The sequence below is a fragment of the Clinocottus analis genome, unplaced genomic scaffold (genome assembly GCF_023055335.1).
Source record: "Clinocottus analis isolate CAN_PGR_092001 unplaced genomic scaffold, fCliAna1.0.p SCAF_156, whole genome shotgun sequence".
Lineage (NCBI taxonomy): Eukaryota > Metazoa > Chordata > Actinopteri > Perciformes > Cottidae > Clinocottus > Clinocottus analis.
This window is the reverse complement of record NW_027175883.1, coordinates 1-25,812: the sequence shown is the minus strand read 5'-3', so window position 1 is coordinate 25,812 and position 25,812 is coordinate 1. Positions and strand designations below refer to the sequence as shown.

Below are 25,812 nucleotides of genomic sequence, written 5' to 3'. Positions count from 1 at the left end.
GACTTGAGTAGTATTAGATATTCCTTTTTTACATTTTAAATTGAAAGTTGGAATGAAGGAATGATGAAGTTATGAGTCTTGTTTTTTTTAAAATATGTGTGTGTTTGTCATATAGAGTAACTGTACAAGCTTTTTTAAAGATTAATTTGTGATGGACTTACTGGACGTGGGTCTCTGCCTTGGAGACGATGGTCAGGATGAAGGAGGCCGTCTCATTGGGCTTGAAGGTTGTCGGCACAATCAGGTATTCGCCAGGCTTCAGCATCAGCAACTCCATCACCTCGCGCCCATTCAGGTAGGTTTTTGTTTGGGCAACAGGTCTGTTCCTGCTGAAGAAAGAGGCTGAGAACTTCCCCCTCTGCGTCTTGAACTGTAACAGATACATGTTTTAGTTCATATCATAGCGGCACAATGTATTCTGTCATGTATTGTGTTTGGACTGAAAATGTTACTTACTTCTTCAGTCACCTGAGAAAAAAATCAGAAGAAAATAAAGTTTTTGTTAAGGACCAAAATGTGTGAATACTGGAGACTTGTAATAAGCTGCATTCAAAATGACTTAGAGAACAGATGTTTCATGAGGTTTTATTGCATCTTTATTGCCATAAGCCACAAAAATGTAAATGATAACTTTCTGATTTAGCCCTGATATTCGTTTACAACAATGACACAGTGGTGACTGAGCCGACACAAGCTACATGTTCGCTTTAAGTTAATGTGAGTACTTTCAACAGTCACCTGCCATGTGTATGCATTATATATAGTAGTCGTCGCACTGTGAGAAGAACGATGAAGAGTAATATTTACCTCAAATACATAGAGTCCAATGTGGAGGTTTTTGACCAGTCGTCTGTTTCTCTTGTCAGGCTTTTGCATGAGAGACACCAGCATGTTTTTCTCCACCTTTTTCGAAGAACATCCACTGAGTAATTCATCAATCTTGACACGATACTGTGGATTAGTGCAGAAACTGTCTAGAAGGCAAAGAGAGAAACATTTTAGCGTTCTACCATTTTGCTCAGTTGGAAGAATCTCTTAATCATTTTAAAAGAATTAAACCCAATTTGTCTATTTATCAATGACATTAACTGACAGAAATGATGGATGGATATAAAGAATTATGTAGCGTTGTGTGTGGGTCTTTTTAATTTTCAAGTTTTTCTCTCAATGACAATCTATATATTTTCATATTGCTACGCTCCAGTCTCCATACTGCTTTTGAGGGGACAGTTTTGCACCAATTATCCTGGAGTTACCCAAATCATTCATGCATCCTCCAGCAGTTGTTCCTGCAACCCATCGGCCTTCATAGAAAGCGGTCTTCCAGTGGCATGAAGAGTTCTCATCAAGGAATTCAGGACACATGCAGCAGATGTCAAGATCTGAGTAAAACCTACAGAAGTCCTCCAGCGGCATCCTGTTGACATCAGGGATTCATTTAGATAACACAAAAAACAATCTCAAGTTATACTAAATTGCAATGTAAATGGGGATTACATTGTATTGATTCTCTTGGCCACACATGTCCTTACATAAAAACAATATGATACACTTTAATCAGTATACTGTATGTACATACTTACACTCTACTTTTTATATGTAAAACTGTGGTTTCAAAGCACAAATTAGTTTTTAATTCCCTTTTAATTATAAAGTATAAGCAAAGTTTAATCATGCTAAGAAAACAAATAAAAATGTGTCAGTTGCTGCTTTCTATTTGTTTAAGTATGTCAAAACATTTTGAACTTGGAATTTTAAGAATGTCTGTGGCCAAATTTAGATATTAACATACTTACCAAAACTCCCCATCATCCCTCTTTTTAAGGCACATCTCACGATCTTCAGGACTCACAGTATTCCATAACATCGACCTCGAGATGCAAGTTGTCAGGGAAGAAAGAGGAGAGACAATATTGTTTAAATGAGAACCAACTTTTCCAAAAGGGGCCACAATCTCAGGGCCAAAAGCACACGGGTGAGGACAGTTGGTTCAACAGTTGGTGTAGTGAGGTACATTTGGAGGAGCAAAGGTATTTCAGTTTGGGCTTGAAAACTAGGCATTTTTCTAAGTATAAAGCTGGTAAATATTGTAGAATTGAGTTTGAAAAAAACAAAACAGATAAGGTCTAACGAAATTAAACTGTGAAGTTGTTAATTAATGGAAGATACAACATACATTGAAACATACCAGGCATTACTTGCCAGCGTATCACGGCCTATTCTATATTGATTCTTTAATTTTATTCCATCAATCAGCCTTTTAGGAGCTATGTATGTAAGTGCAGTGGTGGGCCTTCAAAGCCGGCTAAATCCAACGTATTAAGGGTTTAGTGAAATGTAACGGCAAATTTACATAAGTACTAAAACTTAATGGTTACTAAAATTCTTTTTTTTAAACCATAGGTCTCTTCTTACAAGGGTTACAGTATTATAGCAAAGTTAAACAACCATGTGGTTGTGGAGATAATTAAGGAAACGTTTAAAAAACTGTTCTATTTTTTGTTGTCCGAGAATAGGCACGGGGAGGCTTGGTGCTTATACGGTTAAAATAGCTGCGCAGGTTGGCCTACACACCTCGTGTGACCTCCCTCTATGCCCGTTATAGTGTAAAAAAAATTGTAGAGCAGAGTGAGCGTCTGCTGTCCACACATGACCGTCCGTATGAACGCACCACCTATTGAGTAGGTCGGTCTGACAGTAACCGTCTGCCAGTCCGCCGTTGGTGTGCACTACACGGCACTGATGGTGTGAGAGGCTGTGAGGCTTGAACTGGTGTAAATATAAATGCGACAGCACTTTGCTGCAACATCACGTGACTCCATAGAAATATATTGTGTACAATTGTGTATTTATTTTATACTTTTTATTCACTGATTTGAATGTCTTCGTTATGAGATGAGAAGTCATTTTAAACAATCTATTAAATAGTTTGTCAAAATGAAATGTTTGATGAATGTAAATAAAATATTATATGTATAATTTCTACTTATATTCCTCTGATTTCATGTGTTTTTATGTTCCATCTTTAATCCGTAATGTTGTAGTATAAAGGTATTTTATCAAGCTAAATGCACACGTGCCTCTTTGTTTACCTTTTTTTCACGTGTCCATTCTTCCATTGGGAACTGCATGTTTAATGTCACATTACTATGAACTGTGGGTAATTCCCTTAGGCAAAGTCGGTATCTAATGCTGACTTACGGAAAGGGTTCATAAAGGGCTCAAAATGACTGCCAGAGAGCCCTCGAGCACTCAATGATTTGACAATGGGAAACCCCTAAACCGTTCGGACTTCGCGGGAGCGAGCCTCAAAGTCCGTGAGTCCGTAACGGTGGAGATTGGCATTGGGCCATAGTATCCAAGCCATTATGACATTAAGTTGAAAAAGCTAACGGATATGCCGCTGGATAAATGTCATCAAGCTGCATTTCCAGTCCATCAAAACATGACCTGACAAGACCTAAAATTGTCATAACTTGAAGACGAGACAGCTGAAGATTTCTCATGGCGCGGTTCCAAACGCTGTCAGCAGGTTTTGCACTGGCACGCTATCATAAAACCACACATACCTGATGGGATTATGCTTCAAAATGTGCACAGCAAAAATCTAGTATAATGACTTGGATGAGACACCAGCACCAACTTTATACATCATTTTGCTGAGCTTGGACTAGTAATAATTTGTTTAAAGTTAAAAAGCTAAGATACTTTAAATATTGTTAATTTAGCTCATTTGAAAAGGAATGCCACTGTACTGTATGGATGTAGAATATCTGCCAAAAAGTGGTGCTTTTAACTGGCACAACCAGTTTAAAATAATGAGAAAGGTATTATCAGACAACTACAAAAAGGCTTCTCATGGTTCTGTGCAAAATGTCCTCAACCTCTTTACAAATTAATTACAAAACATGTTTCTACCACTGTACAGCTTATCATCATGAAGCAGAAACACATCCCAAAATGTACAATATTGTCAGTGAAAAATTGTTTCTGTGATCTATCTTCTGAGGTAGCAAATCAGAGGCTTTTCTCTGTGTGACACAGTCACTGTACTCGGGGTCGTTCTTACGTATCACTCCAGTCTCCTTTCCACTCTCCTTCGCCCCAGGGGTTCCACAAACGCACCAGGTTTACCTGTTGCCCTTGGCTCAGCGTCTTACCAGCAATTACCAGAGAAAACACAATTGTTATTACACGATATAAAGTAGAGGCGAACGAAAGGACTTTATTACCCAAAAACTCTATGAATTAAAAACGTAAGCTTCAAGCTTAACATCCTGACTGCTTGAATTGGGTAAAATGTGTATATAGTGCATTTAAAACATGTTCACCGTCTTCACTCCCGTGACTGCGTAGGCATGGCCTTGGACGATTCCATTTGGTAGCACAGTGTTGGCAGATGTCTCCTACAAGATGTAGATATGTGTATGTTATCATTGCAGGTTGTCGTGTGCAACATACTTTTCCTGAACCATGAAATAAATGATCACAAAGTTGGCAACAGCAGCTAAATATCAAATATTATAAATGTAGCTAAGATTCTAAAATATATTAAACTCTTTTATAAGCATCAGCATGAGTAAGAGAGAAAACATCTTCTTGGTAGTTATTATATTAGATAGGCTCAATACAAAAGGGGATTTAAAGGCTCATCAATGCAACGTAAACAGTAATGCCACCTAAAAACATATTAGAGCATATTTTAAATCATGCAAGTCTCAGCCTGAAATGATGACTCATATTATGTTCCCTCCTTGGACATTAATGTTTTCCAATTTGCAAACTTTACCACAACAACGGTCACTTGAAGAACCTGTTTCTCTCACCGTTCATGAAAGGAGTGGCAACTATTATGAAATCATGCCAGTGCTCAATTCACAAAATTTAGCAGACCAGACTTAAACCAGTGAGATTCTGAGGAGCCATTTGGGGGTCAGTTTGGACCATTAAAATCAACAATGACTGTGACCTCGAACAGCATGCATCTCTGCTTTCTTAGCACACTAAAGTGTTATGGTGGAATTTCCCTTTATTTTCCCTTATCATACTTGCCTTACAAATAATAATGCTAACATTTGATGCAGCAGGATGTCTCCCTCCCTATTGTGAGTCTGTACCTTTAAGGCATGCTCAGCACTGAGTATGTAAGTTACATAACAAGTAAAAACATTGGTAGCCAGAAAGGCCATGACATCGAACATCCATCTGTCAAACAGCAAAGACTGACGCTGCTATTCTGCAATGCAACGCGTATTACCATGTACTCATGTACTTTGGCTCAGATCATCTCAGCCTTAGGATGTTTTCATGAAACGTGTCAGCACATCAAGAAGAACCAGCATGGTTTTGTGTGGAACGTGGGTGCTTACCCCCTGCGGTGTACCACAGCCCATCAGTGACTTGGACTGGCCGGCTCTACACATCATTTCCCAGAGGTCTTTGGGAGGTTCTTTCAGATCAATACAGATGTGAACCCCACCGGTGAAGTCCACCAAAGCCTCAGCAGGGGTTCCCGCATTCATGTCCGAGTAGGAACCACACACCCTGAAAACAATTGGGAGTGAAATTACTTTCACAAATGCTCCAAAAAGGCCAATATCACGATGTGAAAAAGTATTTCATGACCCAAGCCATTGTTTTTTCATACTTGGCGTAGGCTTTCTCCAGCAAAGCAGGCCAGAACTCAGTCGGGTTTTTGGAATGAACGAAGATTAGATTGCCATCAATTGTTGGTAGCTTATCATCAATGACAACGTCCACCCATTTTCCAAATCTCCAGAACTGAGTGGTTGAGAAAGTCAAATGTATAGAGATTTATATTAAAATGTGATATTTAGCAGAACCTACTTCTTGACCAACACTTCTCACAATGATTTACCCTGAAGTGGAAGATCCCACAGTAGTCCTCATCAAATCTTTGCTCAGGAGGAACAACTTGCTTAAGGATCACACTTTGGAAAGTCAGAGCTCCGATAGACGAGAGAATCCAGCAGTTTCCTGTGTGGAAAATGGTCATTGAGTTGGCAGGAAGGTAAGAGATTACAAACCATTGATAATAACAACAGAGTTAATGAATAAGGAACAAAGCACAATATCTTCTCTGCTCTCCTTAATTGTCTGTTCTTGTAAAATGACTTTGCCGGAACAACAATTTAAACATAATTATGAAATTAAGCAATTTTCTTACCAAGCATGCCTTGACCAAAATCAAACCTGGAGATCCCGTCCACTTCAAAACATGGATTTGAAACGATTTTCTTTAACAGAGACATTGTTGACAACACTTGTTAAATGTCAGATTACTATACAACAATACACTACAGCATTGTAGTCAAAGACACACCTGTCTTTGACTACTGTATATAGCAATATTTCTCACATAAATACTGAACCAATTGATTTACTGATGGTGATATGAAAGGTTTGATAGTACTGCTTATATATATGTCTTTGACTACTGTATATAGCAATATTTCTCACATAAATACTGAACCAATTGATTTACTGATGGTGATATGAAAGGTTTGATAGTACTGCTTATATATATATATATATATATATATATATATATATATATATATATATATATATATATATATGTAACTGAGAATCAACATCATACTTTTTGGCTCTGAGCAGCTTTCAATAATCTAATTTTGCATAAAATGTGAAACAGTTGCTCGTGCATGACACAAGCTGGCTAAACGTTTACAAGGATTTAAATGAAACACTCACTCTTGGTCGATTCCACGTCACTCGCATCAGATCAGAAGGACTCAGCACCCCTTCGCCGATGGACCTGCGGTCGGGGGGGAACATCTCGTCGATGTACCTCACCTGTCTGATTTGACAGTACTGTTTCAGCTGCTCGAAGTCTTGGTTGTTAAACCGCTCGGGGTTGGTAAAGGTCCCAAAACCATCTTTCATTTTGCGGGCATTCAAAATGCTCATGCACACACCAGGTGAAGCCATTGCTGCGGTGTTGGAACTCTGTTTAGAAAAAGGAGATCAAAAACAATTTTTCATGAAAAGGTTTACCTTGAGATTATTTATTTTTTTTAGACAGTTTGCTTTTTAGATTATGTGAAACTATAGACTGAGTTAACACATCCATCTTTCTAAATACCTGTTGGATTCCTCTTTTTCCTTCATAAATATGGTGACACAAACAGCAGATTCAACCACATAGTCATAACCAAGACACGGTATGGAAAAATATGCAAAGACACTCATTTGCATGCAAAGAAGCTTCAGTTTTAGGATTCATTCACTTGACAAAGCTGACACTTTGTGTTTGGAAGACGCTCTTGAAATAAAAATTCAATTAAGTTCTACATATAAAATGAATAATAGATTGGGGCCGTTATAAGCTTTTGAGGTCAAGGTACTATTTTCCTCAATATAACTGTATTCTTTTATTCTCTGCACATAATGATAATTTTATTCGTAGAGCGCATTTCACAGACAAAGAGGTCACAAAGTGCTGTACAGATAAAAAAAAAAACACAGTAAAAAACACATTAATGGATGGAGTGGCAAAAAAAACACATTAAAACAAATAAAAACAACTAAAAACAGATAAAAGCAGGTTGTAGGTATTTAAACCAACGCCAGCGTAAACAGGTAAGTCTTTAGTTATTTTTTAAAAGACATCACCGAATCAGCGAACCAAATTTGTACAGGTAAATTGTTCCAAAGCTTATGAGCTACTGCCTCAAAAGCTCGGTCACCACGAAAACGACCACAAAGCGAGTGTGTGGGACGGACAGAAGATTCAACTGGTTGGACCTGAGGTTGCGGGCTGTTGAATAAGGGCGAAGTAGTTGAGCCACATATGATGGAGTCTGACCGTGTAGCGCTCTGTACGTGAGGGTGAGGATTTTAAAGAGGATCCTTTGCTCGACGGGGGGCCAGTGAAGAGACCTGAGAGTGAGGGTGAGATGGGATTGTCTGTTTGTCCTCGTCAGTATTCTGGCAGCAGCATTCTGGATTATCTGCAACTGGTTTATTGCAGACGTTGCACTATTAAGATAATTACGCCTGTTTATATTTAGGTGTTTATTTTCCACATATCTGTTTGCTTTTATTTTCACAATTTTTCACTGTGTGCAACTTAAACTTATCAGTCTAATTTTTTGGTTTGTATAATAAGTTGCTGGCTATCAAGACCCAACCAGAATTACATCACCCGTACCTTCATCCTTTGTCTTTTTTTATATCTGCCTGTGAAAGACATTGCTGCTTATTTTGATGGGTTATAAAAATAAGTTTTATTAAAATCAACCACACAAATGTATATATATATATATACATATGTTTTTAGATTAAACATGAGACAGATAGACAATAATCAAGCGTTAAGTATTCCAACGAAACAGAAAATGAGGATTTTCTACAAAACATGGTGTCTGTTGTCACATGCAAGAGCCAATCAGCTCTTTGACGGTGCGACAGCCAAGCGTTTCCCATCAGGCCCTGGGCCACGCTGCCGGTGGAGAGCAGCTGCGGCGCCCTGCTCTAAAAACTGCAGAATGTGGAGTTTGACTTCCTCGTGTCCTCGTGAATGGATGTCGCTGTGTCGTTTTAGTTACGGGGCGTGTAAGTGCTCGAGAACACTCAGAATTATTTGTGTTTTTGTCGATATCTAACATGTTGTTGTTGTAGACTTGGGGGTTATGATCACAGATCTGTTTAAGTATGCTCTCGTTGGGGGCGGCTGTCGCTCAGGGGGATGAGTGCTGGTCCGCACGGTACCCGGTTCGATCCCCAGTCCCTCCATAGTTCACACGTTGAAGTGTCTCTGAGTAAGACACCCAGACCCTGGTTGCTCCCCGGGCTCCTTCATCAAGGATGGGTGAAATGCAGAGAAGAATTTCCCCAAGGGGATAATAAAGTGCATGTTTCTTTTATTTTTTCTTCTGTTCTTATATTTACAATAGGAAGGTCATATTTGTACAACTTTGTTGTTAAAATACTTTGTAATTGTACATAGTTAAGAACTGTTGTTGTTGCTGTTTACAGATTCTGAAGATACTCATGTTTCCAAAAACATGAGTGTGATTCATACACCACAAAATGAAATATTGTGCAGGAAATAGCCTACGTCTATTATAACTTTCCTGACGGGCAAACTTGTTGTCAAACCAGCCTTTGAAATAGGAATTTGTCACAAACTACATCCCATTCCTTTAAATTATAGATCACAACATTAACACAAGCTGTTTGTTTCACTGACTTCAGTTTCCCTTTACGGAAGCAAAAACAAACTATTTCTTTTGTCCTTTTCATCATCGTCTCCTGCTAGTACTGTTAGTCGTAGAAGTATGCTTCCCAAATAAAAAACAGGGAATCAATTTACACTTCAGGTCTTTACCATTCATTCATCTCTGTGTTTAAAGCAACCATATTTATTTGGATTAAAACACGAGATCAAGATTACCTGTGGATGCAGTCAAAAAATAAAAAGATATTTAAAACTGAGGCTTAAATTACCCATATTCTACTTTACCCTGGACCACAAATATCAAAATGACCCATGAGAAGTAAAGAAGTGCAAGCAGCTAATACCGTTTTCAGTGTCTCAAAAGTAACATTGTCAATAACACAACAAGAAATTGGCCTTTTACTAGGACAATACCACAAGATGCAAAAGTGTAAATCGACCTGATTGAAGTGTTGTTCGCATATGCAGATCTAAATCTTACCTCTCAGCTGGAAAGGGACCTCTTTGAGTGTCTGTGGAAGTGCAAAGAAAAAAGAAGACAATCCAGTTTTTATGCCTGAGGCAACAGGTAACCTTCCCACAGCCTAGTGCATTATCCAGGCAGAAACGTAATGAGTGACAGTTAGACCAAAGACAGACAAAGAAAGGGGCTTAGAGACATACAAAAGCTGTCTCTACATGATTAGAGCCTATTCATGAAGAGTACAGCAAAGCATTTGACATTTGGTCAATGTACAAGTTCCAACTTGCCGAACCTGCGTGTCTTGAGAGGAGGAAACCTCTGCAGACACAAGGACAATATGCAAATTCTCTCTCAGATATCTTTATGGTGTGACGGTCATGGAGGTTACAGAATAGACAGTGTTTCGCTCGCCACAGTGTGAGGAAATCAATCCATGAAAGTTTTAGGCTAATACCATTCATTCATCCGTGTGCTTAAAGATATCACATTTATTTAGATCCATACACAACATTATGATTAAAAGCAAATGGACTTTTGATGAAGCAATGGTATTAACCACAAAGGTCAGAACTTGAAACATGTTTTACTCGGTTACCTGTCTGTGGATGAGATGGATTGCATGACATCTAAAGGAGGAAGCACTGTACCATTTTGCTCTTGTTTGCCAGTCTAACTTTAACGATCATGGAGACGTATAAACTAGACATGAAAGAATGCAGGAACGTCCACATCCTTCGTTATGAAAGCGGAGGATGAGACTGATGAAACTCTCCTGGGTCAGATGTCCAGAGGAGGCGCCGTGAAGCAGCGCCATCCCACTGAGCATCCTCTTTCCTGTTCAACACACACACGGCCGATGCTTTAGGGGAGTTTGGGAATTTAGGTTATTCTCCTAACATCCTGGTGTGATATCAAAACCCAAATTCCCACTTACACAATTGGCCACAAATGCACATCGGCATCAAAAATGTGTGTTGATTCTTGTTTTAACTAAATCAGACTTGATTCTGTTGTCTGTTCTGGATTCTTTATCAAACGCAAGGTATTTACAAGGTCTTAACACATATTTCACATTCGTAAACAACTGATTGGAACAAAATGGTGGCTGATTTAACAAACAACTGCCGATTTCACATACAAAGTATCAGCTGGAACACGGCAAATTAAATACAAATCAGGTTTTAGAACGCTTTGTGCTTCCAATGTCATTCACGTCATTGAATATTTATTGCTCCAATCGACCATTAAACGATGATCAGGTCCTTCTGATTACTGGCAGCTCAAACAAGCCGAGAACACATTATGGTAAACTTGTGGAGCGATCAGGGCCTCACCAGCTCCTTGGGGCAAATCCAACTATGCATCGGCTGAGCGGTGGGACACATGTACAACAACAAGTTCCAACTCGGCTAACCCGTATGTCTGTAGGGGAGAAACTCTCTGCCAACACAGGAGGAATGTGCAAATTCTCCCCCACAGATATTCATATGATGAGATGTGTGTCATATTGCGGCACTATTTTTGTGATGTAACCTGGCCATGACTTAGACCGGCCTTGAAGTAGGATGAAGTTAAACTGTAATTCATTTCTGTCTTTTAAAATCCAATCCCCCTGCTTTTTTTCCGAGGCGGACCTCAAACTTTTTTTTTTTTTTTTTTGCGTGTCATATTCATTTACTCATAACCAGTAACATATAGACTGATATTGATTGACAGCCTTTTTTAATTATTCATATTTTCGCGAAAAAACGGCGCAAGAGAAAAAAATCCGCTGCTGTAAGATCCTTCAAACGCTGCAGTTTCCGGCCTCCTGCTCTGTGTGTGTCTGTGTGCATGTGAAGGAGCTGACACGATGCAGTCTGTGTGCAGCTCCGCCTTTCAATTGAGATTTGTCAATTCAGGTCGACATTTTGTGTAAACTACCAATGAATACTCAGGAAATCCCTGAGGACATACCCGCCCACCTACGCTGTAAAAATATATAGACAACACACTATCCACCTAAAACCAGGTAAAAAAAAAGTTTTCTTTTAGTGACGACGGCTCTGCTTTGCTCCTCATGAGCATGTGCTGGTAAAGAGTACATAGTACACACATACATTCAGAGTACATAGTACGCACATACATTCAGAGTACATAGTACACACATACATTCAGAGTACATAGTACACATACATTCAGAGTACATAGTACACATACATTCAGAGTAAATAGTACACATACATACAGAGTACATACTACGCACATACATTCAGAGTACATAGTACACACATACATTCAGAGTACATAGTACAAACACATTCAGAGTACATAGTACACACACATTCAGAGTACATAGTACACATACATACATACAGATTACATAGTACACATGCATACATACAGAGTACATATAGAGTACATAGTACACACACGTTCAGTGTACATAATACACACATTCATAGAGAGTACATAGTACACATACATAGTACATACATAAATAGAGAGTACATAGTACACATGCATACAGAGTACATAGTACACACATACATAGAGAGGACATAGTACACATACATGCAGAGTACATAGTACACACGTACATACAGAGTAGTACACACATACATACAGAGTACAGAGTACACACATACATCTCTGAGATGTTAGATGTAACACATGATGTATATCACATATGCAAGTGCCTTTAAAGTGTGTATTCAAGAAATTGTGTAAACTTTGCGAAAAAAGGCCTGAGACCCTGAAGGGTTAAGGCAGGTGAGCCAGGAAGTTGTCCTTCTATGGATGAGAAGTTGAGCCAGAATCTCTCATTCTATTTTTAGACGTACAGGTAAAATCCTCAGATTGCACCCTGTCCTGTATTCATCCACAAGAGGGCAGAGGTGCAACACAAATATATGGACATCCGAGAGGGAGAAGTTGGATCAGGTTGTGTACACTTTGCATTATATTATTTTGTGTTACTAACATAACAGAACACTGCTAAACATCTGGACACAAAAACAAACAGTTTGTTTCCACAGGTGACCACTCTGAACAAGTCACATATGTCAGGAGCAATACCGGTGCAATAACTCTGCGCATATATATATATATATATATATATATATATATATATATATATATATATATATATATATATATATATAAATGTGTTTAGCACTGGATAAATTTGAGCTACATTTGATTACGCATACTAATGAGTAGAATGTTTATATATATATATATATATATATATATATATATATATATATATATATGTATATATATATATATATATATATATATATATATATATATATATATATATATATATATATATATATATATACATTTGAATATATACATATTACATTTGACATAGAAGTTCCTTCAACTAAGCAAGGGAGCGTTAACCGAACCAGTTAGTAGCCCGTGTTGGTGGACGGGCTCCTTTAACAGCGATTAATCGCAGTTAATTGCAGAAAAATCATGCAATTAATCAGTTAATTTTTTCAACTTTGCCAAGCCCTAAATAAAATGCATTAGTACAATATTGCAAACGATTTTCTTAAACAGAGAAATTGTAATTGTCAGATAACAGTACACCAACACAGTACAGCATTGTTAGGTTTGTCTGTGATCTCTGCTGTTTATCCTGAAAAATGCATTAAGCAATGTTTCTGAGCGGAATACTGAAGCAAAATATGCACTGAGGTTATGAAAGGTTTGACAGTAAGGCCTATATAACTGGGAATCAACTCTCGAAGGCTTGGTTCTCAAACCGCTCGGGGTTGCTGAAGGTCCCAAAGCCATCTTTCATTTTGCGGGCATTCATAACGCTCATTCACACTCCAGGTGAAGACATTGCTGCGGTGTTGGAACCGTATTTAGAAAAAGGGAGATCAAAAACATTTTTTTTAATTTTCTATATATAGACTGAGTTCGAACATCCATCTTTATCATCACTTGTTTAATTCCCCTATTTCCTTCTTAAATACGGTGACACAAACAGATTCAACTAAATAGTTATAACCAAGAGACGGTGTGCTGAAATAAGCGTAGACACTCTGCATAAATAATTTGCATGCAAAGAAGCTTCAGTTTTAGGATTCATTCATGTTACGATGACCGAGTGGCAAGTTCAAAATAAACGCACTCTGGAGAGACTGGAGTTGAGTTGCAACATCATTTTTTTAAATTCTCCTCCACAAACAAATTAGGCTCCTTTTAAACACCCTTTGGTGACTAATTGGCCCAGACCATCTTCCGATAGGGCCGTCTCACCACCCAAAAATATGTGCCCTAAACATTTATGTTATTGTGCCAACCCCGAAAATAACCCTACTAACTTTACTAACATCTAGACCCGGCATAACTAACATAACTTAAACCACTTCTCATTTACTTCACCCAAGACAGCAAAACCTTGTCACTTCCCCCCTTCCTTTTCCTCCACTTGGTCCCACCCAGAACTATAAGTGGGTGCTTAGGCACCCGGGGAAATCTTTTGCCCGAACACCCTGGGGAAAGAGGAAACAGGTAAGTATCTCCATGCCATCTACACTATTTCCAGTTCATCATATCATTAGGCCTTGCAGTGACGACCCGTCGTCACAATTCACTTGACAAAGCTGACACTTTGTGTTTGGAATGAACTCTTGAAAGAAAAATTCAGTTAAGTTCTACATATAAAACGTATAATATTTTGGGGCTGTTATAAGCTTTTTTGGTCAAGGTTCTAATTTCCTGATCATAACTTTATTCTTTTATTCTCTGCACATCTCAGAAATAAGTCTGTTTATGCTCATGTATTTTTCTTTGACATATCTGTTTGCTTTTATTCTCACAGTTAAATTGCATCTTTTGGAAAGTGACGAAGAGGAGAAGGTCAGTCTCACCGCGTGCAACTTTAGGGCAAACGTTCTGCACAATAGACTAATAAATAATAACTTATTAGTCTAATTTCTCAGTGTGTAGTATTATTTGTATGCACAGCCTGTGAGTTGCTGGCTATCAAGACCCAACTAACGAACAAAATCACATTTAAACTTCTTACTGACCATTAGTGGCTGGCAGCACTGCAGTGACCTAATAAACTGTTCAAAATGTTGTATGAATGTGGAGAAACAGCTTTTGGATAATCTCTCAGCTGCCTCCTTTCTCTGTCTGTGTATTGGTCTGACGATCACCTATGTTTATACTGGGGAGGTTACCTGTTGCCTCAGGTGGAGTTTCATGAAAGAACATTTACACCTGACAGCAGCAGCTTCAGGCGTTTGTAGGTGTTGTACTAAAGATAAAACTGGAGCGTCTTCTTTTTTACTTCCACTTCCACGGACACTCAAAAGGTCCCCTTTCCAGCTGGAGAGGTAAGATTGAGATCTTCATATGCGAGTAACACTTCAATCAGGTTGATTAACACTTTTGCATCGTGTGGTATCGTCCGAGGAAAAGACCAATTTCTTGTTGTGTTATTGATGATGTTACTTTTGAGACACTGAAAACGGTATCATGGCCTGGCACTTATTTTGATATTTGTGGTCCAGAGTAAAGTAGAATGTGGGTAATTCAAGCCTCAGTTTTAAATGTCTTTTTGTTGCATGGTATGGCTGCAATGTGCATTATTTCATGTGTAGAGTGTTTTGTTCTTTCATGTGTATCTTACACATCTCCATGATCGCCAAAGAGCAAATGATACTGTGGCTCCTCCTTTAGGTGTAGTGCAGTAACAGTCTCCATCCACAGAGACAGGAAACTCTAACCTTCTGTTTTAACCCAAATAAATGTTGCTTTAAGCACACAGATGAATGAATGGTATAGACCTGAAGTGTAAATTGATTGATTTCCTGTTTTTTATTTGGGAAGCATACTTCTACGACTAACAGTACTAGGAGTAGACGGTGATGAAAAGGACAAAAAATGTTTTTGTTTTTTGCTTCCGTAAAGGAAAATTGAAGTCAGCGAACCACGCAGCTCGTGTTCATAACACAAGTGTGTTGTCTTAACTATGTATAATTACAAAGTATTTTAACAGCAAAGTTGTACAAATATCACCTTCCTATCGTAAATATAAGAGCATGTGTTACAAAAATTTGGGATAATTCCCCGCCACCAATTCTCCAACAACAACATGTTAGATATTGACAGAAACAAAGTACGTAAACGCTCCAGGACTCAAACTACTCAGCGTCCCCCCGTCACAGGGACACAAGGAAGTCAAACTTCACATTCCACAAACTTTAGAGCAAGGCGTTGTATCGGCTCGCTCACCGACTTCAGGGCGAGAGCTGATTGGCTCTTGCATGGGACAACAGACACCACGTTTTGAAGAAAATCCTTATTTTCTGTTGAGTTGTAATGCTTAACGCTCGATTGGTATCGGTCTCCTGTTTAATCTAAAAACATATCTTGTGTGGTTGGTTATAATAACGCTTATTCATATTAAAAAACAACAAGCGGCAATGTATTTCACAGGCAGACAGAAAGGAGAAAGGATTCAGGCACAAGCACATTTATATATTAACACCAAAATTTGAAATTTAACTTCGCACACAGCGGAGTAACGCCCTGCGCACACATGTGAGCACTGAGCACTCCCATCAGCAGACAGAGTCGAAAAATATGTTGTGTGAAAAGCAGAGTGTTTTTTAAACGCTCCCCGAGTGAAGATGGCAACGCTTGAGTAGCTCTCCTGCTCCGGGTTCAATACAGGAACCAGCCAAAGTGCCTGCGCCTTGTACCCAACAATTAGGCAGCAGGCTACACGTACTAATGTGTGAATCGCCGAATCTTGCTGTTTTGCCAAAAGTCGACCTCCTGCAACATTCCTGCTGTTCCCTCCCTCAAAACAAAATACAGATCTAAGCTCAACATTGAGCAGGAATTGGAGTGGCCGTATTAAACCTTTTGAACCTGAGATGTGACAGAGACAGTTGGCCGATCCTCATTTCTCCTCACGCAGTCACGGGTCCGATCAAGAAACGCTCCATTTCTGTTTTTTAAAAAGTTTGGTTCTTCACACACACACGCAACATCAGTCAAAGCGAAAATCAAAAACATTGTATGGCAACTGGACCGGGTCAAAAAGCCTCCGATGTTTTTGATGAGTTCTTTAAATTATCATAATTATTAGGAGACATTTTGGGGGCATTTTTTGCCTCTCTCCAAGTTATATCAGGGGTTGACGCTGGTCTACGCTTATTTTTCCATACCGTGTCTTGGTTATAATTATGTGGTTTAATCTGCTGTTTTTGATCTCCTTTTTCTAAACACAGTTCCAACACCGCAGCGATGTCTTCACCTGGAGTGTGCATGAGCGTTATGAATGCCCGCAAAATGAAAGATGGCTCTGGGACCTTCAGCAACCCCGAGCGGTTTGAGAACCAAGACTTCGAGCAGCTGAAACAGTTCTGTCGAGTCAGACGGCTGAGGTACATCGACGACATGTTCCCCCCCGACAGCACGTCCATCGGTGAAGGGGTGCTGAGTCCTTCTCAACGGCAGCGAGTGAGGTGGAGGAGACCAGCAGTGAGTGTTTCATTCGAATCTTTGTCCATGTTTAACAGGCCGGTACACCTAGCTTGTGTCATGCGTGAGCAAATGTTTCATATTTTATGCAAAATTAGATCATTGAAAGCTGCTCAGAGTTGATTCTCAGTTATATAGGCCCTACTGTCAAACCTTTCATATCACCATCAGTGAACCAGAAACATTGCTTAATGCGTTTTTCAGGATAAACAGCAGAGGTCAAAGACAAACCTAACAATGCTGTACTGTGCTTCTCTGTTTAAGAAAATCGTTTCCAATCCATGTTTTGAAGTTGCCGGGATCTCCAGGTTTGACTATTGTCAAGGCGATGTTGGTAAGAGAATTGCTTCATTTCATAATTATGTGTAAATAACACATGTCTTCTGCCAAGACAATGGGCAGAAGACATATCAAAGGCGGGCAGAGAAGATATTGCAATAATGCATTTTATTTCTTCTTAACTCTTTTAGCCAGCAGCAGAAAGTAACATACAAGCAGGATGCAAAACTAATTTGACTGCAACTCCTCAAATATTTATGCAATCAACGTAATTCCAATGGATTCTGAACGCTAAGAAGTGTAGCTTTCCAATGGCGCTTTGCGGTCCGCTACGGTAATGATAAAAAAAAGAACGGCGCCAAACTTGTCTGTGGTGGAAGAGAGCAGAACAGATGCAGAGAGCAGGGGAAAGAGTTCGAGTGGTTTTTCACTGCCTTTCACTGGCGTGTTGAGCAGTGTTTTCTTCGGAAATAGTATGTTGGGGTTGTAAATAATAGTATTAGTGTAGTTTCTGAGAGTTCAGCCATTCGCTGGCCCACTTAAACCCATCACTAAAGGCTACTTTTCTGTCTCTACAAACACAAAGAAGGACACTGAAAAAAAACAGACAAAAGGTCATTCTGGGAGGAAACAGTCTACTACCTGCCTGTAAAAGCAGCCTGGATGTGTGAGTAGTGCAATAATGTATTCAGCTGGATAGAAACTGCTTCAGGGAGATCAAAAAATCTCAAAAAAGCCTGTACATGGACACATATAAAAGCCCATAACATGGACACTGAATGCTCTATGCAAACAAAACTGTTTGAGAAGATGTAAAATAGGTTAAAGTTAATTTCTTAATATCCCAAAAGCTTTGCTCATGTTCTTTTATATTGGTTTAGCAAATGAACACTGTGCGGCAGTGATCAACCCTTCCCAATTCAAAATAATTTAAAAAATGCAGTTAAGTCATGGTAAAATAATTGTCATCGTTAAAAGATTGCTGCGTTAACGCATTTTTAACGTGTGAACATGCCCAACCTCAAATTGCATTCCTTATTCATTAACTCTGTTGTTATTATCAATAGTTTGTAATCTCTTACCTTCCTGCCAACTCAATGACCATTTTCCACACAGGAAACTGCTGGATTCTCTCGTCTATCGGCTCTCTGACTTTCCAAAGTGTGATCCTTAAGCAAGTTGTTCCTCCTGAGCAAAGATTTGATGAGGACTACTGTGGGATCTTCCACTTCAGGGTAAATCATTGTGAGAAGTGTTGGTCAAGAAGTAGGTTCTGCTAAATATCACATTTTAACATAAATCTCTATACATTTGACTTTCTCAACCACTCAGTTCTGGAGATTTGGAAAATGGGTGGACGTTGTCATTGATGATAAGCTACCAACAATTGATGGCAAACTAATCTTCGTTCAATCCAAAAACCCGACTGAGTTCTGGCCTGCTTTGCTGGAGAAAGCCTACGCCAAGTATGAAAAAACAATGGCTTGGGTCATAAAATACTTTTTCACATAGTGATATTGGCCTTTTTGGAGCATTTGTGAAAGTAATTTCACTCCCAATTGTTTTCAGGGTGTGTGGTTCTTACTCGGACATGAATGCGGGAACCCCTGCTGAGGCTTTGGTGGACTTCACCGGTGGGGTTCACATCTGTATTGATCTGAAAGAACCTCCCAAAGACCTCTGGGAAATGATGTGTAGAGCCGGCCAGTCCAAGTCACTGATGGGCTGTGGTACACCGCAAGGGGTAAGCACCCACGTTCCACACAAAACCACGCTGGTTCTTCTTGATGTGCTGACACGTTTCATGAAAACATCCTAAGGCTGAGACGATCTGAGCCAAAGTACATGAGTACATGGTAATACGCGTTGCATTGCAGAATAGCAGCGTCAGTCTTTGCTGTTTGACAGAGGGATGTTTAATGTCATGGCCTTTCTCTCTACCAATGTTTTTACTTGTTATACAACATTATGTAAGATTAAAGAAAAAGTACTACAAAACTAACTACATGTGAATAAAGAGTATGATTAAAACCATTAGAATATCACTGGTCTAAGTCTGGTCCAAACACTTTGGGGCGACCGTGGCGTAGTGGTGAGCAGAGGTCGTCCTTCGATCGGTGGTTCGATCCCCGACAACACTCGCCCGGTGTGTCCCTGAGCAAGACACAGAACGCTAATTTAAGTATTATTATTATCTAAGTATTACTATGATTTCATCATAGTTCCCACTCCTTTCATGAACGGTGAGAGAAACGGGTTCTTCCGAAATGGAAAGTGCTTGAGGCGAGTGACATGTTAGACATTGAACATTTGTGATGAAAGATAAGATGAGATCAAGGTTTTGAATGGTTGCCCTCTAATAATGCATGGAAGCAGTTAATCACGTTGTCTAGTGGATGCGGCCGTCACAAACAGTCATCCAGTTCATTTGGATCGCGTCAACACATCATTTTTACATTATATTTTGTGAATTTAACAACATTTAAAAGACTTGTTTATGCGATAAAGTCGGCGATTTGGAAAACATTGAAGTCCAAGGAAATAGGTCATTTTTTCAGGCTGACGATTTCATCATGTGAAAGGGTCAAATGTAATATGCTTTAATATGTTTTTAGGTGGAATCAGTGTTTCTGTTGCATTGATGAGCCTCTAAAGCCCCTTTTGTATTTTTTTTATTGAGCTAACCCCGTGGTTCTCAAACTTTTTCTGTCACGCCTACTTTGGAGGCAAAAAAATGTTCGGGCCCCACCGCCCCAACAAAATGGTCCGACCTTTTGTGACTCCACTTCAAGAAGACGTTTCCTCCAATACTCATGCTTATAAAAGAGTTTTTAAACTTTCCGCTACGTTTATAATATTTGATATGTAGCTGCTGTTGCCAATTTTGTGTTTATTTATTGCATGGTCCAGAAAAGGTATGCAATGATAACATACACATCTATCTTGTAGGAGACATCTGCCAACACTGTGCTGCCAAATGGAATCGTCCAAGGCCATGCCTACGCAGTCACGGGAGTGAAGACGGTGAACATGTTTTAAATGCACTATATACACATTTTACCCAATTCAAGCAGTCAGGATGTTAAGCTTGAAGGTTAATTCATAGAGTTTTTGGGTAATAAAGTCCTTTCGTTGGCCTCTACTGTATATCGTGTAATAACAATTGTGTTTTCTCTGGTAATTGCTGGTAAGACGCTGAGCCAAGGGCAACAGGTAAACCTGGTGCGTTTGTGGAACCCCTGGGGCGAAGGAGAGTGGAAAGGAGACTGGAGTGATACGTAAGAACGAGCCCGAGTACAGTGGAATGGAAACTATTAGTAATCACACAAATGAATCTGCCCATGTGATCTGTTATCCACTCTGTCTTACCTACGGCATGAGTACTTGGTGTTGTGCTTACATAGTTAGGGGTTTCCTAAAGGACCAATGGAAAATAAATAAAAATCAACTTAGCGATACCTTGGCGATTAATGCCTAGTGTGTTTCAATCTAAAAAATCCCTAGATTATATCTTCCATTAAATAACCCTCTGTTTTTTTCAAACTTAATCCAACAATATTTACAAGCTTTACACTTATAAAAATGCCTAGTTTTCAAGCCCAAGCTGAAATACCTTTGCTCCTCCAAATGTACCTCGCTACACCAAGTGTTGAACCAACTGTCCTCACCCGTGTGCTTCTGGTCCTGAGATTGTGCCCCCTTTTGGAGAAGTTATTTGGTTCTCATTGAAACAATATTTCTTCTCCTCTTTCTTCCCTGACAACTTGCATCTCAAGGTCGATGTTATGGAATACTGTGAGTCCTCAGGATCGTGAGATGTGCCTTTCAAAGAAGAATGATGGGGAGTTTTGGTAAGTATGTTAAAATCTAAATTTGGAAACAAGCATTTCTAAAAATTAGAAATACAAAAAGTTTTGACATACTTACAAAACATCAGTGGCGGGCCGTCAGGGCCAACGAGGCCTGCTGGCCTTAACAGAAGTTATAGCTATGCTATAATATATTTAATATATATACATATTTTTAATAATTAAAAGTTATATCTCTTTTATAATGTAATGGTTTTTCACAAATGCACCACATGTATTCTCATTATTTTTCCCTCTTAGTTTATTTTCTCATTGACCAGCTCCGAATCAAAATGGCTATAATTTAATGGTTTGATTCTGCAAACTGTCTTTTAACTTAACTGCACCACACACTTCTGTACTTTAGGTGGCGCTGTATGCACCTAGTCAAGTTGATTGTGCTTATTTAACTTCTAGAAGAAGAACACTTTATTGTAGAGAAGAAGAAGAAGCTGGAGCTGGAGACTCTTCCTTGTGGACTCTGTGTGCAGAGTTAAACCAACTGGCAAGCGCATGTAATGCGCGATGGAAACTGGAAAGCAGGTCTGCATTGCTCGCTGTTAGCTCGCGAGCTAACTAGCCCTCGCGGGGAGCGGGGGCATGCGTGCCGCGATCACAGCTGGCTAATTGCCAACACCACGGACCGCCACTGCAAAACATACATACATACAAATAGAAAGCCGCAACCGACACATTTTTATTTGCTTTCTCTAAACTTTTTTCGAAACATGTTCTCAAACTAAAACTTTATTACAACTTTTATATTTAAAAAAGGATTAAAAACTAGTTTGTATTTTGAAATACTTGTTGCCAAGGAGGCAAAACTATTTAGTCCTGATTTACATTGCCATTTAGTATAACTTGAAATTGTTTTTTCATAGCTGGATTAACACAACAATGTGTTATCTAAATGAATCCCTGATGTCAACAGGATGCCGCTGGAGGACTTCTGTAGGTTTTACTCAGATCTTGACATCTGCTGCATGTGTCCTGAATTCCTTGATGAGAACTCTTCATGCCACTGGAAGACCGCTTTCTATGAAGGCCGATGGGTTGCAGGAACAACTGCTGGAGGATGCATGAATGATTTGGGTAACTCCAGGATAATTGGTGCAAAACTGTCCCCTCAAAAGCAGTATGGAGACTGGAGCGTGCAATATGAAAATAAAAAAATTATAGACTGTTACTGAGAAACTTGAAAACACACACCATTATGTCCATCCATCATTTATGTCGTTGATACATAGACGAATTGGGTTTAATCTTTTAAAAATGATGAACCGATTTGCCTGTCTGAGCAAAATGGTAAAATGCTGAAATGTTTCTCTCTTTTGCCTTCTAGACAGTTTCTTCACTAATCCTCAGTATCGTGTCAAGATTGCTAAATTAAACCTTGAAAGTTCTGCGAAACCGGGTGAGAAAAGCCTGCTGGTGTCTCTCATGCAAAAGCCTGACAAGAGAAACAGACGCCTGGTCAAAAACCTCCACATTGGATTCTATGTATTTGAGGTAAATATTACTCTTCATCGTTCTTCTCACGGTGCGACGACTACTATGGATATATAATGCATACACATGGCAGGTGACTGTTGCAACATCTGTTCTCCAAGTCATTCTGAATGCTGCATATTACAAGTCTCAATGTTCACCAAGGGCGTAGGTTCGGTCTCAGCATTGGTAGGGACAGCGTATCGAACAAGAATAAATATCATTATTGACATTGTATTGGTATTTTACCTGTTATAACTATCAAACTCTTTTAAAGAGGAGAAAACAAATACAGTCACTTGTCAATTATGACAGGGCCTAAAGTCCTATCAATATTTAATGTCGTAGGGTGAGGTTGTGTGAATCACAAGTAGCCAGCTCCAAGGAAAGGTGCTTGACATTGACATAATAGAATGTGACGCACATTATTAGTAAAACAAATAAAACAAAATAAACAGTTCCCGTGAAGAACTTTTCCACTTGGCAAAGCGTCAAGTCGGAGCCGCGGTTTTGCCGACCCCGCTTCCTCAACCTGCACTACATCTCTTCCTGCAAGTCAAGACTCACGTTTCTGACTCGCCACTTCGGCCAATCAAATGACTGCATCTTGTCTCGGAGGCTCGAAGGCGCATTGGAAAACGTGGAAATGTGTTTTTTGCTCTCTTTTGGGCGACGAGCATAGTATAGATAATAATATGATTACGTTTTGAACATGTGACGAGTCCCTATGGACCCCATGCAAACCTACGCCCTTGATGTTCACACATTTTGATATTTAACAAAAACTTTGTTTTCTTTTTTCTCAGGTGACTGAAGAAGTAAGTAACATTTTCAGTCCAAACACAATACATGACAGAATTCATTGTGCCGCTGTGATATGAACTAAAACATGTATCTGTTACAGTTCAAGACGCAGAGGGGGAAGTTCTCAGCCTCTTTCTTCAGCAGGAACAGACCTGTTGCCCAAACAAAAACCTACCTGAATGGGCGCGAGGTCATGGAGTTGCTGATGCTGAAGCCTGGCGAATACCTGATTGTGCCGACAACCTTCAAGCCCAATGAGACGGCCTCCTTCATCCTGACCATCGTCTCCAAGGCAGAGACCCACGTCCAGTAAGTCCATCACAAATTAATCTTTAAGAAAGCTCGTACAGTTACTCTATATGACAAACACACACATATTTAAAAAAAAACAAGACTCCTACCTTCATCAGTCCTTATTAAAAAAACAAATCACATTGTATTTATTACTCAGAAGCAAAAGTAACTTGTCGAAATTACCTTTAAACAACTCTGGAGCACAAAGAAAGTGACATTAACCCTCCATTGAACTCCTGTTTGGACTACGAACAAGTCGATCCCTGAAGCGTTCAATTAACGAAGCGTTAGTAGGATTAGCAGCTATAATGTCATTACTGAATTTAAAAAAGAAATACCTTACACTATTTGTGACCAGTGGCGGCTGATGGCAATTTTGTTTTGGTAGGGCCATCTAATCAATTTCAACAAAGATCCCTGTATGATACAATGCAAAAAAAAGGTTTCACACATTACTACTTCACAGTTAAAAATGTAACATTCACTCCAACAATTTGACATAATGAGAACATACAAGACGCACCGTGGGGCCAAATGAGAGGCCCCACAAAGAATGTCTTACAGGGCGCTGGCACATTAAATAGCCTAGAGTTTTTTTTTTTCAGCGTGAGAAATACAGTATGTGGCGGGAGGGCGTGACGTAAGACGGAAATGCTTGACAGTCACGCTTAATGCGTGACACTCGAGAGCCCTGCATTTAAGTATATATTTGATCAGTGCTTGGCTGAACTGCCTCTCAGACCCGTCTTTCTGCGTGGTGGGGCCACAGACGAGCACGGGGCGGCTGAGAGGTGCACAAGCAGAGAGGACAAGCAGGAAAAGCATCGATTTTGCACAGATATACTATTGTACAAATATTACTGTGTACATTCTATAGCTCAAAAACACAAATAATGATAATTTATATACTTTATTAATTAATAATATTATATATATTTGTGTGTGTGTGTGTGTGTGTGTGTGTGTGTGTATGTATATGTGTGTGTGTGTGTGTGTGTGTGTGTGTATGTATATGTGTGTGTGTGTGTGTGTGTGTATGTGTATATGTATATGTGTATGTATGTGTGTGTATATGTATATGTGTATGTGTGTGTATATGTATATATGTATATATGTGTGTGTGTGTGTATATATACATACAATGTTTTGATGTTGCTTCATCTTTCCATTTAGTGAGCATTCTGGTGGCCAAGACTACGCAAGTGAAGATGAAGAAGAAGAAGAAGAGGTGTGCAAGATTTTGAAATATATAGACAATGGTGGTATCATATTGGTATCGCTGTAGTGTTTCATGCTGGTTACTGTGTTGATTGCATTGATAGAATATGACTCAAACATATTGAACAGCGCAGTAATTCATGTAGAGCTGAAAACACTTCATCTTTTGCAGACGCCAAAAGTGGACGAAGAAGACGACGAAAAAAAGAGAACCTGGTTTCGCGAGAACTCAAACAAGGTAATTTGTGTGTCTTAAAGTAATAGTTCAATGTTCTGTAAAATAAGCGTCTTCTTGTAAGTTATTGGTCCTAACCCTAAAATATTTCTGGACTGTATTTTCTGTGTTTGAGCTAAATGATTCATCATTGTTGTTTTTTCTTTTGCGGGTTAATGCCTCAGTGCATCAGGAATCTGCACTTATTGATATAAATATCATGGTGTGTAGCATGCTTTGATTTACCCTCAATATGAAAATGATAACTTAGATTCAGACAACCAAAAGTGAGCCAAATATGAGTCTTTCCTTGTTTTCCTTCTATTTCCAGTATGAAGAAGTGGACGCTGAGCTGCTGCAGGAGCTTCTGAATGAACGCATCCTGAAAGGTTTGGACTGTAAAACTCTAAAAGCGGCAACAACATTCTTAAATAATCTTGTGGAGCGCTATGGCAAATTAAGTGTCTCGCTATATACT

At 39.2% G+C, this 25,812-nt stretch overlaps 2 protein-coding genes across 2 annotated transcripts; one reads left to right on the top strand and one right to left on the bottom strand.

Moving 5' to 3' along the window:
- Positions 1-157: 157 nt before the first annotated feature.
- Positions 158-6,972, bottom strand: LOC137786139 (calpain-1 catalytic subunit-like). Its single transcript, XM_068577790.1, has 12 exons — positions 6,736-6,972; positions 6,188-6,257; positions 5,879-5,997; positions 5,648-5,781; positions 5,370-5,544; positions 4,332-4,406; positions 4,070-4,155; positions 1,797-1,871; positions 1,257-1,417; positions 808-974; positions 457-468; positions 158-370 (listed from the first exon to the last, which is right to left on the bottom strand). The coding sequence occupies exons 1-12, from the start codon at positions 6,970-6,972 to the stop codon at positions 158-160; spliced, it is 1,524 nt and encodes a 507-aa protein (XP_068433891.1).
- Positions 6,973-14,474: 7,502 nt separating this feature from the next.
- Positions 14,475-25,723, top strand: LOC137786138 (calpain-1 catalytic subunit-like; the record flags this gene model as incomplete). The annotated part of the gene is made up of 16 exons (XM_068577789.1): positions 14,475-14,549; positions 16,937-17,189; positions 17,454-17,523; positions 18,585-18,703; positions 18,801-18,934; positions 19,038-19,212; positions 20,418-20,492; positions 20,661-20,746; positions 21,245-21,319; positions 22,248-22,408; positions 22,659-22,825; positions 23,611-23,622; positions 23,709-23,917; positions 25,076-25,130; positions 25,293-25,358; positions 25,666-25,723. Coding segments are annotated over exons 2-16 (1,699 nt in total), but the record flags the coding sequence as incomplete, so codon positions are not given.
- Between the last annotated feature and the right edge of the window lie 89 nt (positions 25,724-25,812).